The sequence below is a fragment of the Parasteatoda tepidariorum genome, chromosome 6, assembly GCF_043381705.1.
Source record: "Parasteatoda tepidariorum isolate YZ-2023 chromosome 6, CAS_Ptep_4.0, whole genome shotgun sequence".
Taxonomy (NCBI): domain Eukaryota; kingdom Metazoa; phylum Arthropoda; class Arachnida; order Araneae; family Theridiidae; genus Parasteatoda; species Parasteatoda tepidariorum.
The window spans coordinates 46,914,836-46,935,574 of record NC_092209.1 but is presented as its reverse complement, the minus strand read 5'-3'; the positions used below and the strand labels follow the sequence as shown (position 1 = coordinate 46,935,574).

General features: G+C 31.2%; 1 protein-coding gene across 1 annotated transcript in view; it reads left to right on the top strand.

Annotated features, from left to right (window-relative positions):
* The window catches only part of LOC107452519 (protein spaetzle 4), a 37,355-nt gene that overhangs the window by 7,133 nt on the left and 9,483 nt on the right, over positions 1 to 20,739 (top strand). The window contains exons 2-3 of the mRNA XM_016069008.3: positions 16,543 to 16,664; positions 19,251 to 20,117. Of these exons, the coding sequence (XP_015924494.1) occupies positions 16,543 to 16,664; positions 19,251 to 20,117 (989 nt within the window). The remainder of the gene's footprint in view (positions 1 to 16,542; positions 16,665 to 19,250; positions 20,118 to 20,739) is intronic.

Here is a 20,739-nt window from a genome sequence, read left to right as displayed (position 1 = left end):
TTACCACTTGCGTTAAGTTAAATTGCTACGGATGAAATCCGTTAATTTGAAGTGAGTTTTTCGTTTGAAGTGCAAACAAAAAGGGAAAGGGAATTTACTGCTTTCTCTAAGATAATTTTTAGACAAAACAGTAATACATTTCATAAAGCAGTGGCTTCGAAAATTAATTTAATGTCATTTCCCCCATAAATTGCTTTAACAAGTTTAAAATGTTAAGAAATATTTTGGAAAATAGGGAAATTGGATCTCAATGAAAAGTTCGTTAAATAGAAAATTCACTTCGCTATATGGAAGTTATTTTACAAAAAAATTTCCAAAATGCTCTTGGTTCCTCGAAAAAATTCGTAAAATAGGGAAATTCGTAGAATGGAAGTTCGTTAAATAGATGTCCGACTGTATTTGTATGGCTAAAAAATTCATAAAGAGCATTAAAAAATAACCAAAATTAAGTGTTCCTTTACTGGGCAATTTTGTGTTCCTTCACTGGTAAGAGCTGTTCCTTCACTGGGTCTTCTTACTACTTGTTATTTGAACCTCCAAAACTTTAAAACAATATTATGTAAGTTCTCTACAATTTTTTTACATCGTTTGCAATTAGTAACAAATATGTTGACACTGTCATTTAACTAAAATTACGAATTTTGAAATTAATATGATTTTTTAAAAGGCAACCGAAGCTTAAGTGTTCCTTCACTGGCTAGTTTACCCTAAATAAGGGAGAGTATTGTACGTTGGATTAGTGACAATTTCTAAAAACCAAATGGCATTATTAACATTATTTTTATTTCTAAATAATTGATATTACAGCAGAAATTTGCAAACAAAATATTGATCTTTCGTTAAGAGAAAAAGTAAATTTCATCACTTAATAAATTATTTTTCAGTTATATTTTCATTTACTGAATGTGAATTTCTAAAACTGTTTAACTGAATATTATCTAGTTGGGAAAGAAAATACTTCAGTGTTTTAGTTATAAATGAGTAATGACTTTTATATAGGTAGTCGGCAATTTTGATTCTATTTTAACTATGTGGTACCTTGGAATAAGCTTTAAAATACAACAAACGTATAATATTATCTTTCGTTACAAGGAAGTGCTTTTACATATTGTAATTTTTTAAATACTAAAAATTTTATATTTCATGTGTATATTTTGTTACAATACAATAATATTTATTTTGATTGTATTATTACAATATTATTTTTATTTACGTATTATGAATTTAGAGGCCGTGAACTAAATAAAAGTAACTTTGATGCAAGTATTTTAGTTTTAAATAATTCTTTCATTTATCTAAAACAATCAGCTTCTTTTTTTTCCGTAACGAAATAAAATTCTTTAATTTAAATAACTTTTAGTAGAAGTTCTTAATTTATTAAAAATATTTATAAAGAATTTCAAATTTTGCTCTCCTTCCCCAATTCCTAAAAAAACGAAATTATCAAATCGGGTAATTAACGGATTCTGCATTATCATGACTTCTAAAGTAGGTGATATTAACATTCACCATTTTTGCACTAATTGTAATATGAAATTATGTGTTCAACATAAGGTTTGTTCAATTAATCAAGGAAAGAAAGGTACCTGCTCAGGCGCTGTCCACGTCGTCTGACAGGGTCAAAATTACGTGGCATTCCTACTAAAGATCCTTACCCTCTAACATTTGAAGTCTCTGGGAAATATTTTTTTCCTATTGGTTGAGTATGAAAGAAGAGAGTTGTCAAACAAATAAAAATTTTATCACAATTTGAGAACTTGGCCATTCGTACCTCTGATCACTTACATAAGTACTTAAAATATTTATATGTAATGGTTGAAAAACTTTTTTTATTCTAATTTGATTAAATAATTATACCTTAATTTTGATAAGTTATTTTCGAAAACGTCTGCACCGTAGAACAGCTTGCAATTTCTACTTTAACATTTTTTTATTTCTTTACTATTTCTGCTTTCCTTTTTTGCAATATCTACCTCATTTCGATTTGCTTACCTAACACATTTTTTTGAGTTAAACTTTCAATCAATCATAATTATCGAAATTAAAAATTATGACAAAAAATTTATCTACTACTCTCTCCTTTAGTTTTTGTGATCAGAGGAAAGTTTAAATAAACTATTTCTTTTACACTCTGTTTTGAACCGTTTTACGCAGAATTTTTATTAAACAGATTTGTATGTTATTTTTTTCATTATTTTGTATTAATTTGAGTCAAAATAAGGGGAAAATGTTATATTTCGCATTTTAATAAGTTTATGGTTATGAAATACAACATAAAACACCAGTGTGTTTTTCTGAGTTAAAGGAAAAATCTTCTACACACGGTTCACATACGAACTATAATTTTTGAAAATTTACACAAATTTGCAGTTGTTTAGATCCGAGAGAAACATTTAATATTGAAATTTCTTTAATTTACAAAATCAATTTTAGATAATTTCTGTATATGAATGAAAAAAGATATGTACTGTTCTTATTCAATTCCTAATATAATTCCCTCAAAAATATCTTTACTTTTTTATTAATTATTTTGAATTATGAAATTATGTGTCATTGCATTTAAGAAAAGCAATGTCTTACGATGATGCGATTGGGAAGCGGCTCAAAATCAGAAAATTCCTATCGTTTCATGAACAGTTAAAATTCTAAACGAGGAAACTTGAGAAAATACTCTTTACACCGAAATCACCGTCGCGAAAGATCACGGTAGAATGCCTTCCTCTGTCACACAGGCGACAAAGGCGGAGTTTAGTTGTTTTCTCTCGGCTTACTGGAGCTTGAAAACCAGAATAACAATCGTTTGCATGTCTTTTAGGCCTATTTGTCTTATTGAATGGAAGGCCGAACGATATTTTAAAAGAAACACGCTGAGAATTTCCGTAAAAAATTCAAAGAATAAGTGCCATAATTCGTTCGAGTTATTTTTTTGAAGCTATAAAATATACAATTGTGAGAAACATCAGATACGCTTTGATTTTATGAACCACTTCATTATCACCCTCCGAGCTCAATGCACTTTTAATATCAAATACTTAAACTAGAAGGAATTCGATATTTTTATTGTAGGGCAAGATCATGAAATAAAATAATTTCGAAACCTAGAGTTTAACTATACAGTTAGAACAATATTGTTCGATATCGTAAAAGTTTAACTAACTAGATATTGGAATTATCTAAACAAATTTGAATGTTTTCTAAGAAAACGAGGGAGTCATTAGAATTGCAAATTTTTCTAATCTAGTTTAAAGAATTAAACATAGACGCAGTTATTTAAGTAAAATAGAAATTCTAATTAGTTTGCCAAGTGTTTTCTTTTCTTATTTGTTCCGCACATTCATTTCTATGAAAACAATTAAGGAAAGCTTCTGAGTAAGGACACTCTAAACGAAAACTTTTGTCTTCAAAATGAACCCATTTTTAATGAACAATTCTCTCTCTTTACAGCGCAAACCAATATAAACAGTCATGCTGAAAAAATACATACATTTTCATTGCATACTTTCTTCTTTCTGCGAAACTTAAAATTTCAGAATTTATAATGACATTTTTATAGGGCTTGATTCAATTTCTTGTAACCGAAGCTACTTAGTACAATGTAAAATTCGTACGATGTTGGAAGAATAACTAAGCTCACTAATTCCTGTGACAATGTAGTCAAATCATGCAGTCTACTCATGAAATGCATAATGTTCAGATTCACTGCACATGCCGAATGAACTTGCCATGTGCATAGTCACGTGATATCGTTAGCAGAAGTTTATATGTTGAAGAGACCGATTAAGATTCTCACGCGGGAATTTCCCCCATATCCATCTTTCTTATTTCATGTTTGTGTCTATAAATGAATAATTAAAACGACACATGGTCCGTCATTTCTTATAATTTATGAAAATAGTTTATCTTCTATATGTCTGCATTTCCTTACAAATAAAAACCACACAAAAAAATCCTAAAACAAAGACGCATAGTAACAAAGCAGCAAAAATGGAATTATATTCTAGGGTTAAAGGAGAAATTTTAAGTAAAACAGTGAGCAATGTAAGTAATGTACAAGGAGAAGAAAAATACGGTAAAACTGCCATGCTGCATAGTAATGATATCTGATAATAAAAAAAACTCAAATCTGGTATTAAAAACTAAAATGTGCGGTATTTAAATAATTTATTTGGTAATTTTTCCTTTCATAATGGTAATGGTATACGGAAAATTTTGGTTTTCAAAATTATAGTTCTTTTCACCACGCATTTAGTAACAATAAATACAAACTTGAACAGTAAATTTAGCCGAATAAATGACTTTTATACCATGATCTCAATTATCATGATAAAATTGTTAAATTTTGCCACATTTACCAAATTTTATTCCATGCAAAACTAAATTTTCTTATCAATTCTACCTAAATCTTTACCAAAGCGCTTCGGTTAAAATTACCGAGCTGTTCGATGCTCCCATAGAACCAGAAACACGGTAAATTTGACCGTATTCTGGTACTTTTCATTACACTTTTTTCCTCAGTGTAGCTACTAAGTGAGCCATTTTCAAAAATGCATACAATTAGATATGCAACAGTTACAGAAATAAAGGTGGTCTCTCTAGAAAGACCAACATATAAGTAATCGTCATAAATTTTTGGATAAAATTTCGTCCTGTCTCCACTGATTCTGTTTTCCGCCATTTCATCAAAACGGCTCTTCCTCTTATGTAAATTATTATGCAAATATAATAGAATATGTAACATAGTAGAATATTATGTTTTATATATATACTCCTATGTAAACATAATAGAATATTTTTCACTGTTACAAATTTTATTTTTTCTATAATTAGGAAGATATTAAACTATTACACGTAGTTTTCGAGTTATCTGAACTTGGTCTGGCCAACACGCGAACCGCCGGTTGATTTTATTTTTTATTTTTCCATTGAAACTTTTCTTTTGTTTTTCATCGCATGCATACAAAAGATGTTAAATAAATGCGTTCAGATCATGCATTCTTTGAAAAAATGCTATGTAGAATTTCATAACAAACCATCTCCTAAATGTGATGATATCATGTTTTTTACCAATGTTAGATGGTGAGTCGCATCGTGAAAAATGTTTAAAAATGCTTTTTTTTTAATTAATTTACGAGAATAAATAAATATGTTTATTTAAAACAGTAATCTGCTTCGGAACCAGGGTTGGCAAGTTTTTGACGCATGACGGTTTTTACCATGATTTTTACCGTCATGTCAAAAAACCCTCTGTCAAAAACCCATAGTTTTGGTAAAACTGTATTTTTATTTGAGTTTAACTGCTTATAATTTAAAATTAATTCATTTTTGGGCAATAAAATTAGAAAAAAAGTTGTTAAAAGATATTTAAGAACAGATTCTTGCATTTTCACAACATGATTATATCAAAACATACTATTTGAATTAAAATATTAGGATACTAAACAAAACTTTCAACATTTCCAAGCATCATTTTGTTTAGCATATTACATTACTGAAGAATGTCAAGTCATTCTTGACTTAGAGTTTGTTAGTAGTTACAAGTTTTGAAAGTTTTGTTTAGCTTATTTCTGATATTTAAGAAATGCCAAATTTTATTTTTCTTTTAGTTCTTGAATTTATTAATAGTTCCAAGCTTTTTTGTTTGTTTGTTTATTTCTAACAATTAAGAAGTGCAAAATTTTGAATCCTTTGCATATCAAGCTATAATGATAAAAGTAAGTATCACAATTTTCGATAAGTATATTACAATATTTCTATATGAATGTATATCCTTCTATAAGAATACATGTATATAGTTGCAAAATCAATAGCAATCATTTACAACATTCATTTATAAAGGCAATTATGTGAAAATAATATATTGTCCGCTATATGCCATAAATGAAAGAAAACAGTAGGTTTTTGACAGTTTTTACCGGTAAAAACACGGTTTTTACCACTGTCATGTCAAAAACCAGTTTTTGACGGCAAAAACCCAACCCTGAATATATATATATATATATATAGCTCATGGGAGACACAACTCAAAAACCACGCGTTTTGGACTAAGAACAGGTGTAAATAGGAAAATACACATTCTCTTCAGTAGCAATACTAGCACACTCATAATTTAATTTGAAGGTATGAAGTTTGCTTAAATGAAGTTACCTTCATTTAAGCTAACCAAAGCATTTCTTATACATTTTCCTTAGTGATGAAAACTTTAAACTCACTTATCTCAAAACATGATTTTTTTTATTTTTTAGTTGTACCGCTATTGAAGCTCATAAGCGATATATATATATATACCCTGAGGTCTTTGTAAAAATAAAAATTGCAATTATGATGTCTGGCATACCTGGAAAACTGTGAATTTCGAGGGAATATTCTGAAAACATCATAATATTATTTACCTGTTATAATGGAAAGCTTGCAACTTAAATTATGCAGGATTACTATACTTTAAATGTTAGAATCAACAATGATACCGTCTTTTTTAATCTACTTTCTAAAAGATACATTCTACAGATCTTTTAAATTTGAATCGTCTACAGTTTACAAAAAGATGTTTATTTGGGATAACAACTCGACAATGTAAGCAAATGGGTTCGGTTTTCAGTAAATGCAAATGGGTATAAAGAGAATGGTCAATGCGCAGCCTGTTTATTAATACCCGAGATTTACGGTCAACGAATATTATTTTATGGTTATCAACCGAAGGAATCTCTCCAAGTAAAGTAAAGTAGAAAAGATAAAGTTAAAATTACACCCTCTCTTAAATTTCATTGCGTAATTGTTATTATGTGCTTTATGGTTCTCTGAAACTAGAACAAACGGACGTGGGTTCAGGTGTTTATGAGTTATTCGTGTGCAACTCAATATATAAGCACGAAATGGAAAGCAACATATCCAAACAGCGATCTCTATTTAATCTGAAAAGCATTTAATTTCAAACGGAATAAACTCAGGAATTCAAGTGAATAGTCATCGATTAAACAACGGAATGAATTACCATAAAATAGTTTAGAAATACCTGTTCAGGAAGTTAACTGAAACGGAATTATTCTATAGCTCGAATGAAATGTTAAGTTTTAAATAACCCTGCGTGTTCTTTTCTTTACACTAAGAAAGGGAAGTTTTCGGTGAACTAGGAAATATGCGCGTGGTTAATAAAAAAGTTAAAGGTTGATTATGTGTCTAGACTGTATTAAGCCTTTCAAATATATTACGAAAACTTTCTTCATAAACTATTTTTACAAATATAAATTATTTCACACTTTTTTTTTGTTTACACAAATTTTGGATTTCTAACGGCATTTTTATTGAAGGAAAAAGTTTTTGCAAACTGTCAATGGATTTTAAACACTCTTAATCTGTTCGTATTCTTCTTAATCTTAAAACCAATCTCAAATAGTTTTTTTAAAAAAAGCTGGTTAATTCGTTGTGTTGGATTTATCTATGGCAGTTATGATTTTGGCCATTTAATTGATTAATTGAATGTGGGGCTTAGTGCCACAAGATCCAAAAGGACATGCTACTCAAAGCAAACAATTTTAAAACAGAGGAAAAGATAGAGTAAGTACTAAGTGCACATGCGTGTGCACTTAGTGAAGTGGGGTGAGACCGGGCAGCTGAGATTCGAAGGTCTGTTGAGGACAAACTGTTCTACTTAGAAACTGTCCGATTTAATCAATACATTCATTGTTTAAATTGTGTACAATATGAGTGCTGAAAAGTCACTGATGTGCTACTTTTTTATAAGGCATTTTTTTTTCTAGAAAAAGTTCAATCACTCGGTCTTACCCCATTAGTTGGGTAAGACCGGGTACACATATTAACTCTATGGGAAATTTAGAACTACTAAAATTTCCATAAAAAAATAGAAGTTTCTATTTTTTCTGACAGATTAAAAAATAATTTGCATGTAATTAATCAAAGTCATTAATTAATCGTACTCAAAGTAATTAATTAATCGTAAAGTATGTAATTAATCGTACTTAGGGAGGAGAGAGAGAAGGACAATCGTCCTGAGATCCGGAATTGCTGAAGGCACTACTAGAATCTCCATGAAAAAATAGAAATATCTATTTGATCTGACAGATTAAAAAAAAAAAATTTTGCATGTAATTAATCAAAGTAATTAATTAATCGTACTCAAAGTAATTAATTAATCGTAAAGTATGTAATTAATCGTACTCACGGAGGAGAGAGAGAAGGACAATCGTTCTGAGATCCGGAATTGTTGAAGGCCCGACCAAATTTCCTTTTTAAAAAAAATTATTACTTATTAGTATTTTTAAAATAAAATTGCTAAAAATTTCTTTATATCTGTATTAAAACTACAAAATTGTAGCGTTCGCTGTATTGTAAGTCAATTTGTAGCAATTTCGTAAATTGCACAATTGTTTTCCGTAAATTCTTCAAAACATGCAAGTAAGGTTTTTGTGCTTCGACGAAGGATCACGCTATAAATTTTGCTCTAGGGCTCATAAAACCTCTGTTCAGCCTTAGATGTAGTTATCTCTCTGTAGTTTTCGTGGGCCCAGCACACATATCAAGGGGGTATCAAGTCTTATCCCGAGAACAAAGGTTATCGAAACGAAACAGAACAAAGTTACTATTAGACTAAATCTTTATTGCTTGTTAAAGTATGAATCTTTAGTAAAAATATAATAAATTAGTCTAAAAATAACTGTTATGACCATTAAATAAGGATTACTTTAAAACAAGAGAACATTAGAAAGTTGACATAGTAAAACAAACATTTATAAAAAATAATTGCATCAGCTATTCTCCTCAAACTTAACCATTCAAAATAAAATAACAGAATTCAAGAGAAGAAATGTTTTTTAGTAACCATTCTCAACGTTTATAACAGTTTATTTGATTTATTTCCGTAAACCATAATTCAGTTAGTTAGTTATTTAGTGTTTTTGGCGCAAGAGCCAGAAATGGCTATACCGCACCATGAACTTGGTCTAAAATACGAGTGCTTGGTTTAAATAAGAGATAAAATATAAAAAAGGTAAATTTTAAAAGGTAAAATTAAATTGAGGTATAAAATCCTATGTCCTTAAGGTATAACAGAAGATTAGCCTGATTCTAGTTCCGAATTTGTTTGTGGTGTGTGCAAGACATGACATGAAAATAAATAAAACAGACTGAATTATGGCAACCTAACCTATAATTTTATAATTAATAACTATAGCTATAGCTGATGTATTTTGAAGAAAAAAAATATATCACAATAATTCTGCATAAAAATTTATTGTTGGTTATAGACATAAATTACGCATGATAAATTATATCATCAAATCTAAACATTTCACATTGTCTAAACATCATCTATAATCTAATATATATAATTCTCTTACGTGGCTCCCAAATTTTGGCTGTATTTCTTTTCCGCCGGTGGCAACGTTTGCTTTGTTTTGTTTACGTTACTATTTCTCTTACACGGCGAATCGACCAATAATTGCCGCTAAAAATGTCACATGCCAAATCTAGCTGATGTGGCTCAATATATAGCGCTTTTAAAAACGGAAACTGAAATAACCAGAGAGCGTCAGCTGCGTCAATCCCATACTATTAAGCTATGCAGAAGTGAGTAGTCTTTGTCGATAGATTTCTATTTTAGTATTTTGTCGAAAATGCTTTTTTTCACGAATTTATATATTACAAATTTATTTGACGATTTTTGATTTATATCACGAATTATACTATAGCACATTTCTAATAGGTTTAACGAATTACATGTCATTTATTTGAATTCAAATTTATTTTAATGACTTAGTATTTACTAAAAAGATGTAATTTTTTTTAAAAAAAAAAAAAGTTTTTATATGGATTTGAATGATTGTTTTGAATTCTTAGAATTTTGTGCATTTGCAATGCACCTAAGCTAGTAGCGAGCGAAGCGAGCTTGGTTTGCGAAGCAAACCATATAAGATTGCGTAGCAATTTTCGGGGGTTGGCGAGCGTTAGCGAGCAGGGGTCGCAGCCCACTAGTAATTTCATAAAATCTAAACATTACTGTGTGCAGTTTTGATCCGTAAAATCTACTTTTTCTGTTTCTATCTTATCCCATTTCTAAATCTTTAAACCTCTTCATGTTTGCACGGGTTCCAATAACACGAAGTACATCAGCTATCTCTACAACTTCCTCCAATTTATTTTCAGACATAGTTTATATTTTTGTTAAAGTGGGCAGTGCTATTTAAGTTTTAAATAGTAAAAAAAGGCTGTTGATATAATTGGCATCAATTTTCCACGGAGTAATAAAGTAATATATCTATTAATAAATTAAAGTTTTAATCCGTTTAAGAAATAACCTCTATAGCAAATTTTCATTACTTAAAAATATATGGCTAAACTGCCAGAAGGTACTGAATGGAGAGTACACAATCTGGTCAATGAACTCTAATGGTCAATGTACGACCCTCTGCTTCCCAACTGAAGTATAATTGGAAGAAAGGTGCAAATATAAATTTTATTTGTTTTTCTAAATGACTTCAATAAACTTATTAGTGGTGCGTGACTCAGGAAATAGGGAACTTTCCTCTCAATAAGTTGACCCAGGTTCAAATCCCAGCAATTATTGGTCATTGCAAATTCCGCTCCCGGAGCTTGTAAAGTATTCTCCATGTAGACGGTTAGTTTTAGACGGTTGCTGTTGGGCTAACAGTGAGAGGTTTTCACATTTCCGGTTTCCCCTCCGTGTAACTCAAATACGGGTTAAAAGTCCTGGAGACTTGTTCTAATGCTTGATCTATAATTTTCCGTTTCTTGTTGATTGGGTTCGAAAGTTACAAAGTTATGGAGCTGAACATAGATAGTCGTAAACTCAAAAAGGCGTCGGCCTCGTTGTTCATCCCCGGTCGTAAAAGAAACTGAAATTAAATTTATAAAAAATCGAAAATGTCGAGGTACAAATCAAGAAAAAGAAAATTTTAAATCTGTATATTATTTCTTTAACATATTTTTCATTAACAAAAGCATGTTAAAAACAAATAGCTTATTTAAGTTAAAAATGTAAGTATAATCCATGCACCGTAAAGAAGAAATTAATGAAAAGAAATTTTCTACAGATATAAAATTACGTATTATAAAATTTTATTCAAGAAGAATAAGAAATATTTCTTCAATTCAAAAATATTAAACAGATACTTGATCTTTTAACTTTAAATAGAAATTAATACAGTTCTAATAGCAGTTTGAAAAAATTGCAGTTATGTTAATCCCTTAATATAGCATTCCTTCCAGCCCCGAAAACAAATTTATTTTTCTATGGCCTTCCCCCGAGCAAGATTGTACGACCTTATACTGAACATTTGCGTACAGATATGTTTCAGTAATAATGACCAGGAAAGGATAGCTTGAATCTTTAACTAATTAAATTTATAATATGACAGTAATTATTCATATCATATACTGTCTTTACACAAGTAGCTAAATTGTATACACACAACTAACTAATGGCTTACTAACCAACTAATGGTTTACACACAACTAACTTATGCGCAAATAATTCCAAACCAACTTAATACTAGAGGTAGCCTACAACCTTAAGTTCCGTTGTCTTAATCCCTAGAATCGTTTCAAATTTGCATTATTATATAAAGTCTTATAATGAAAGGGATTTGCAACATCAGTAATTAAAGTTATAATTAAGTGAATAGCGGTTGTGGTAATAAACGTGAATTATTCACTATTTTTCTCTTTTCTTTTTAAGTATTGCAACGATATTTTAAAATGATGAACGTGGTGACAAAACTGTCAAAATGAGTTAAAAGAATTTTATTCATTTTCTGTGATAGGATATGAAATGGGTTTGCAACATCAATAATTAAAAGTTATATTTTAGTGCATTGCGGTTGTGGTAATAAAGGTGAATTATTCGCGAATTTTTTTAAATAATGCAATGATACTCTAAATTGTTAATGTGGAGACAAAACTGTCAAAATGAGTTTGAAAAGGTTTACTCGTGTTCTGTGATAGAACATGAAAGGGGCTAGCTACATAAATTAAAATTATATTTCAATAAATTGTCGTAATGAACGTGAATTATTCACAGTTTTTTTTAAATATTGCCACGAAATTTTAAAATGTTAATGTGGTCACAAAACTGCGAAAACGAGCTTAAAGAATTTTATTTATGTTCTGTGATCGAATATGTAAAAACAATTTTTTAAAATACTTCATGTGCGGCCCCTTAGGGAATATGGGTCGAAAGTCCAATCGAGCATCTTGACCTAAAACTATGAGTTTCTCTTTTTCTTCATACCCATGAAACAAGTTCTCAAGTTTAATGCCAAGGAGAATTACAACAACTAATAAAATGTGTCTATAACGTGTTCCCTTCTTTTTTTCTCTTTTTTTAATAAGTGGAGGTGTTTGGTCGGAGGTATTTGTTTCTCGAAAACTGAAAATCAAATTTTTGTAGGCTTAAAACTTGAGAAATGACTCAAAAAAATATAATTTTAAGAAAACTAACTTTTACTAATAGGTGATTATTTATCACGTGTAAGTAATTTATAACGAAGGCATGCTATTTTTATTTTCGCGTCTGTTATAGATGCATCGGGAAACTGACGTATCAGAAATGAAAATGAAACCTTTGGAGAAACAAATATTTCCTTTAGAGTAAAGATTCTTTCTATTGTTGCCAGAATTGTGTTTTGCTTAAAATATTTCATGCATACCCTCCAACTTATGAAGATTTTGAAAATAATTCTTTCTAGTGGTAGCGAACCAAAGTAGAAATTTTTAAAGCAAATGGATCTCTCATAAAACTTTTAACAGAACTTAAGAATCTAGCCATATGGCCTGCACTTTTATAAGTAATAGTGGACAAGTTACGCTAAAATTAATTTTTTTTAAATATTAAGATATTAATTTTGCTACCGTCTGAAAAGAAGATTTCTGAAACTACGGAAATTCCGTAGCAGTTGGAGGGTATGTTTCATGTAACATTTCTTCAAAATCGTACCTATACAATTTTCATACGTATGCATACAATTTTTTTAAAAAAATGAAATATTTAAGACAAACTGTAAGATACGGAGCAATTTTAAACATATCTTATTAAAAAAAAGTTTATCTTCAATAAAGTGTTTATATCAATTTTCAATTTTTTTTATTATCATCATTTATTAAATTTGGGCATAAATATCCTTGTATAGATGACACACAAAAAAGTTTGTTTTTATTTATAAAAAAATATGAAAAAAAATCCTTTTTAAGGTCCACTGTATCATTTAACTATCGGGGGTTATGCTTCCTGTTCGAATCGCTCACCAAACGCGTAATTTGTTTCACAATTACATTCTGGACAATAAACAAACTGTTAAATAAGAGTTAAAAATTATTCGGTTAAGGGGAGTTGGTAGGGCATATGACTGACCATGCTAAAACTGGCCTTTTTCGATGTACCTTTTCTAAGAAACTACTTATGCTATTGTGTTGAATTATTTTGGCTATATTTGAGATCAGTTGTATGCTGTGATAATGTTTCAGAGTTAACCGAAATACTTTTTGAGTTATACAAGATATTTGCTCAAAATTTATAAACTTTTTTAAAAAATTGAAAGTTTTTAGTTCATACTTTTTTTGAAAAATTCTATCAGCGATATGTATTACCAGTTATCACACTCTAAACATGTATATGTAAACATTCTGTGAAAAAAAATGATCAAATATCTTGTTTTGAAGCTGAGAAAATGTGCATTTCAAATAAGTTCAGTTTTAACATCATTGGTATGTATGTATATATATATATATATATATATATGTATGCCCTACCTAAATTTTAACATAAACAATTTTTCTCTGTTATCATCCCAACTTCTTCCACAAACTTGTGTTTTAAATTCAGAACTTAAATAGTTATTCTGTATTTATTATATTAACTGCATACGTTGACTGGACATAGTTTTATAGTTATTTGGTATTTATTATATAAATTGCATACTTTGACTGAACATAGTTTTACAGTTATTCTGTATTCATTATATTAATTGCATACTTTGAATGAACATTATTCTGTACTTGAATACATTAATTGTAATTTGTCTTGTTCGCATGTTTCCCAAATCAATATTTAGCAAATATAAAAAGCATTTCCATAAGATTACACCAGTATCACTATTTAAGGAATATTTTTTTTAAAAAAATCCTTTTCCGAAATTGAGTTAAGAGCACCGTTTTCTGTATCTTCTGGGGTGCGACAACGCTGCCAAATTCTACAAATTTTTTAACTGTGTCGTTTTGGTTGACATTCCATTCCAAACTTTCTCAAAAATTTTAAAACAAGCTGAGCTGAGCTTCATAAATTATCGTGCCAATGTAATATTAATGTCAAATCATCTTACTTATGCAACGAAAGAAATGAAATGGAATATAAATAAAGCAGAGAACAAACGTAATTTTTCTATATTATTGTTTTGTGCTATAATTTAGTTAGATCAAAAGCATCTAGAGCTGCCATTTTTGTCAAACGATCATATTGTTTGGTCATGATATCACTAGTTTTTTTAAAGCCAACCCGAGATAGAGATTTCAAATCGTTTTTATAGAACTTCAAATCCTCCAGGAATGAGTCTCTGCATCTCGATCTCATTTTTTTAACGGATTGCTCATACGTCTTAGCATCACACCATATTGTTTCTAATGGCTTCAATACGTCATAATGACCATTATCACTCGGTCCACTGTAAAGAAAGAAGCACAAAGCTCCATGGGTGCCAAACATAAGAGGGTTTTGCTCAGGGGAACTTTTGAAATATACAACTGGTTGAGTTTGGAATATTTTAGAAAATGCGACAATTTCTAGTTCACCACCGTAAGTACCGAATGAACACATACTGATTTTATATGAGTCCATGTCCTCATCTACATTGTAGTCGCTAAACTGTTCCCAGTGTTCTGTAACATACCTAACAACTAGGTCTCTCAAGTATTCGTGTTCTCTTTGTTTTCCGAAAATGAGGTAAGACATAGAACGAAAAAGACAATTGCCATCGCCTTCTATTTTACGAATTTTAAATCGACCACCACTATCATGTTCAAATATTTGTGTTACTGAGCTTTTGCTGCCAATGCTCTCCATATTGCGCTGGTTTCTTCCCCCATGAAAATGCGACGGTTAGAAGATTATTATTATTCTTTTACATAGGAGAATTTAAGAAAATTAAATTAGTATGTTTGCTTTCATTTGCAACAAACTCTTATGGTTAATTTTACTATCAACGTTACTGTTTACTAACAACTGACTTATTAAAACTGCTTTAATTATTACTTGAGCCAACCTTAAACTTGTTGAGTTTTCTTGTTCCAGATAAACTTTAATGAGTGAGCAATGTAAATTCTTGGTGCAAGAACCATGCTTCAGCTATACTGTGCTTAAAACTTGGCTAAATTAGAAGCAACTTTTCTTGGTTAAAACTGAAAATAAATTTTTTATGGCGAATTAAACTATTATCACTCTTTACATAATTTCCTTTCGTGTCCGTAAAAGAAAGATCTTGCAATTGAAATTTTGATTACCTTTCAACCAGATAAAGGTCTAGAATTTTAGTTGGAGCTCTGTGCTACGGGACAGTACAGGTTTCTTTTTCTGACTGCAAGAGCGATAATTTATTGCCTATCGATCGTTCGTCTCTTTTTGAGATAAACAAAACCCACAAAAAATACAAATAACGAAAAAATTTAAACCATTATTTAAGAGTAGAGTGAAGAAGATAAAATTATATTTACGAGACTTAAAACAGAAAACATTAAAATCAAATCATGCGACACCAAACCTTTATACGTCGCTAAACGCAAACATTTTTACGTTCTCAAAGATTAATTACCGAACGAAACAATAATTAATCGTTTAAACGATTATACTAGATTAATAGTTTGAACGATTAATTTCGTATAAAATGATTAATCGTAAAACGATAATTAATAGTTTCTATCAAACGATAGTTAAACGATTAATCACTTGAACGAATTGTTGTAAGAAATTAATGAAAACAAATTGTTATAAGCATAAGAGATGTTCAAATCAAAAGTTGAACTATATCACTGAGTGAAATAAATCAATCAAATGCCGTTTGATTGATTGAAATGACCATTCCTCTTGGACGATTCATATTCACATCCCAATAGAAACGTATTCATATTGGTTGTTATCTGTAGCTCATTGATTATTGATATATTGCCAGTGGACAGATAAGTTAAATGACGTCAGTTTAGACAACTTTATTTGTAGATTATTGGCAAAAGAGCGAGAAATGGCTGAACTCGCTTGTGACTGTAATAATTAATAGGATAATTAAGAGGGAAAAAAGCGGGGGAAAGAGAAAATATCACGAGGACTCAGATTTTTCTAGAAAAAAAGCTTAAAAATCCCTCTTTTTTCCCATCAGAGGATTTTTTTTTTTTTTTGGCTTTTTAAAAAGTTTTATAAAATAATAAACTTGGGGAAGAATAGTTGAATAAAACTAACCATAGTATCTACAAATGAAAAGTATGATGAATATCAAGTTTAATCTAATCTAATAAACTATCTTTTTTGAATAGGTGGTCAAAGAATTGGAAGGCCAGAGTTGTGGACCACGGGTCAGCGCCCGACTTCTGGCAGAAATTCCCTGTGACATGAGTAAATCTAGTTACTGCAGTGCACCAGGCAGTGCCTATCCATGGTAAGACTATTCTCTACATCTTTGCTTTTTTCATAATTCAGAACTCAAAAACTGGTAAATAACTTAACTTCGAGAATTTTGCAGGAGAGACAAAGAAATATACTTCACCTTTGCATAAAATGCTTTTTGCTTGATTGATATAAGAAAGATATGGTCGCAAGAGTCCTGTTTTCTTATACCTCGCCTAAAACTAGGCTAAAATACATGATCGCCATCAGTAGGCCTTCCTAAATCCACACGTTCCATGAGCATGCACTAAGATAACATTTAGGCAGCTTGATTAAAATCTATCTTCAACCAACCTTCATTAATAATGTGTCGATCAGTTTGAACTTGGGAGTATAAAAAATTAAGAACTGGCAGAAGAAAAAAAATTAAACCTACCTAAATTTGTAATCCTGGCATATATATTTTTCTGTACAGAACTTAGCATAAAAAAGTACCTCCTAACCCAAAATCTCAACAAAAAAATGCACGAAAAGAAAAAAAAATTAAAAATTTTGTGAGGTTACCCATTGGCAAGATGGTCGTTGTCTATTTCTTTTATTACATTTTACATCTTGTAACAACGTTTACGATTCAATTCATTTTCATGATCCACTTTTTTTTTATGAAGACCTAGCTTTATGCTTGCGTTAATGAACAGAATCCTTTCGTTTTTCCTTTTACGTGTAAAGCTTAAGGTATTCCGGTCTACGTTCTTTGGCTTTTTCAGCCTCGGTAAGTTTAGGCCTTGGCATCGTTTTTTTTCCTTGCTTCAACTCTAACCTTTGGGACCGTGTCAATCAGTTTGGAACCCTCATTATTTGTGGTATTCACCTGAATTAGTATTGAAAACTATCCAGTTTGAACTGTAGGTTGAATTTCTGATTCTTAGTTAAAACAATAAAAACAAAAATATATCGTTCAAATGAGTAAATTCTCTTTTATTCGCAACTCAAGTATTTATGGGATCTCTCTGGTCCCATATCTCAAAAATAAACTAACTAACTTAATGCATAACAAAATTAAAAGTGGAAAAAAAGAATTCTAAAAAAATTATCAAACAGCAGCGGTCGCCATAGAAACGCATGCAATGACGACGAGTGCGCACTGTTTACTATTACTCTTGAACACAGTTGAAAAGTGTGATGCTGTCCAAATAAGATGCTAACGCCATTAAATCCAAAACAACTCTCATTTTGCCATTGGGTAAAAAAATTACAATATGACTTGACGCAAAAATAATAATGGAGTTCAACTAAATGTAGTATAGAGATATCCAAGTCAGAGGCTGAACTAGATCAGTGTTCTACTATTATTCAATCAATTTGCCTTATTCCTATTGGACAATTCGCATTCCTATCCCAATAGAAACATATTTCTATTGGCTTTATTTGTAACTTATTGGCTGATTGTAACTGATTGGTTCCATTTGAACTGATTTTTGGTACAAGGACTATGATTTTTGAAAAATCATGCCTAAGATTAAAATAATTTTTAATATCTCGGCAAATATAAAAATAACTAGATTAAAATTTAAACAATTTATAATTTAAGATCAAAAAAATTTTTGCAAGAACTAGATTGAAACTAGAACTAAATAGAGTTATAAAATCAGACGTCTTCAGAGCATTAAATTAGGATGAGGTACGTCTCAAAGGAGAGAATATGAAGTTCTGAAGTGGTTATACAAAAGGGAACTAAACAACGCAGTATTTATTATTGGTATGTCAATGAACTTCCACGTGTGTCCCCTTCGTAGAACATCAAGTCGATAGTCAATTTCACGTTTCACGTCAGGTAGCGGCAAGCAAGCATCCACAGAGGCTATTGAGGTTGTAATTCTGGCTTTTAGGTCACCAATGTTCGACACGATCCTCCTATAAACATTGTCCTTTATAAATCCCCAAAGAAAAAAGTCCAGCGGTATTGTATCAGGTGATCTGGGTGGCCAAGGAATTGGACCTCCTCGCCCAATCCATCTTCCTCGAAAATGGTCATTCAAAGAACTACGAACTATGATACCCCAATGAGGTGGTGCACCATCTTGTTGCAAAAAGACATGTGACTGAAGCTCTTTTAGTTGTGGAAATACGAAGTTTTCCAACATGTCTAAGTATACGACTGATGAAACCGTCTTTTCTGTAGGTCAAGAGGTCCAATTCCTTGGCCACCCAGATCGCCTGATATAACGCCGTAGACTTTTTTCTTTGGGGATTTATAAAGGACAATGTTTACAGGAGGATCGTGTCGAACATTGATGACCTAAAAGCCAGAATTACAACCGCAATAGCCTCTGTGGATGCCGACATGCTTGACGCTACGTGGCGTGAAATTGACTATCGACTTGATATTCTCCGTGCGAAGAAGAGGGGGGGGGGGCACACGTGGAAGTTCATTGACAAGGGTCATGAAACTTTTTGAGTCTATCTAACCATTTATGTTATTAATTTTAATCTATCTTTATTATTTTATGAGTTATTAAACATCAAAATGGGTCCGGGACTTTATAAACACCCTTTATAAAAGATAAGTAATTTTTTACATTTATTTATTGCTTATGATTTCTCTTTCAAAATTCTATCATATTTTTTTTCTCCGTAGGAGCTCTGTTAAACGTTATATTAATGACAATCAAGGTCTTGTTCGACGAATGTACGGTGATGAAAAACACAGCTCTGTATTGTTAAATGAAATAGATGGTTTCAGACTCAGATTTGAAATGCTTCGAAATGCCTACGAAGGCTTTCACAGCAGAACTGTATACGGCAGATCCGTTAAGTCCGGACCACGATCGGGAAAGTCCAATCGACGCCAGCCGAGACCACAGATTTTCGAAGATGAACCAGAAATCATTGAATTGAATGGACCAGACCCCTCAGAGCCAGCAACCATTTTTAGAGTGGTGACCGAGACATCGATTAAAGTCGGAGAAGCCGTGACTCAATCGATGACATCTCAAGGTTCAACAGTATCCTACGAACCTGCTGCTGAATTCGAAACTACTACTAAAAACAAGGAAGGGGTAGCTGCGACGACTACGGAAAAAGTAGACGAAACTACAACCGTTACCAGGACTCAAACTACGACAGAGACTCTTCCTATATCTGAAACAGTGACTGAGCCTATCACCACAGAAACGTCAACGACAGCCACAGAACCAAGCACCACGGAAGCTCAAGCAGAACCGTTGCCATCTGCCATGGAACGAATCGGTTATGTTGAATTCGAAGAAGAATATGAATTTGAGCCAAAAAGAAGAACGGATCAATCTGTTTTGCAAAATAGTGTTGAAGAAAAAACTAGATACAAGGATGATATAGATACGAAAAAGCCCAATGCGAATACTTTTGATAGCGCACAGAAGTACGATGAAGATCTTCTGGCTGAGGCATCAGTTGAAGAAGAAAAGCAGGAAGAAAACACGACAACTGAAGCTGAAGAAAAAGAAGAGGTGCCGAGAAGAGGAATGTAAGTATAAGAAGAATTTTTTTAACTTGGTCTTACGATATTAAAAGTGCTAGAAAATTACACAAGAGAACAATTTTTTTAAATGTCACGTGAGATTTCTTAAGAGATCTTAGATAATTCCGTATCGCTGATTTAAAATCTACGATCGATTTTTTTTCTACAAGCTTCAGTTTTTATTTTAAATTACATTTTTAGTCTAGTTTTTGACGAAATGTAGTTTATATATAGCATTGAGGAGCGTAAAGGTTGCGTCAAACTTCTAGTGAGTTAGGGCACATCATCAGGATTAAAATCGCATAGGAATCCATGCCTAGAAACAAATGTCATACGCCACTAAGTAAGCTTTCTTGTTCAGAAACAAGCTTAGAAACAGTTTATAAGAGGAAAGCGACCCTAGCGGTCTACAACGACATTCCCGGGCATGGGTTCCTGGGCAATTTAAATCCTGATGATATGCCCTAATTTCCCTAGAAGTTTGTCTCAACTTTACGCGCCTCCATGTTATATGTAGCGTTTAATATTTTTGGACAATAGTGTTATACTTTTTGCTGTATTGCGTCTTAAACTCATCTAAAATAAATGTCAATAGCTTAAAGCTGTTACTGACCTAATGGTGCTATAA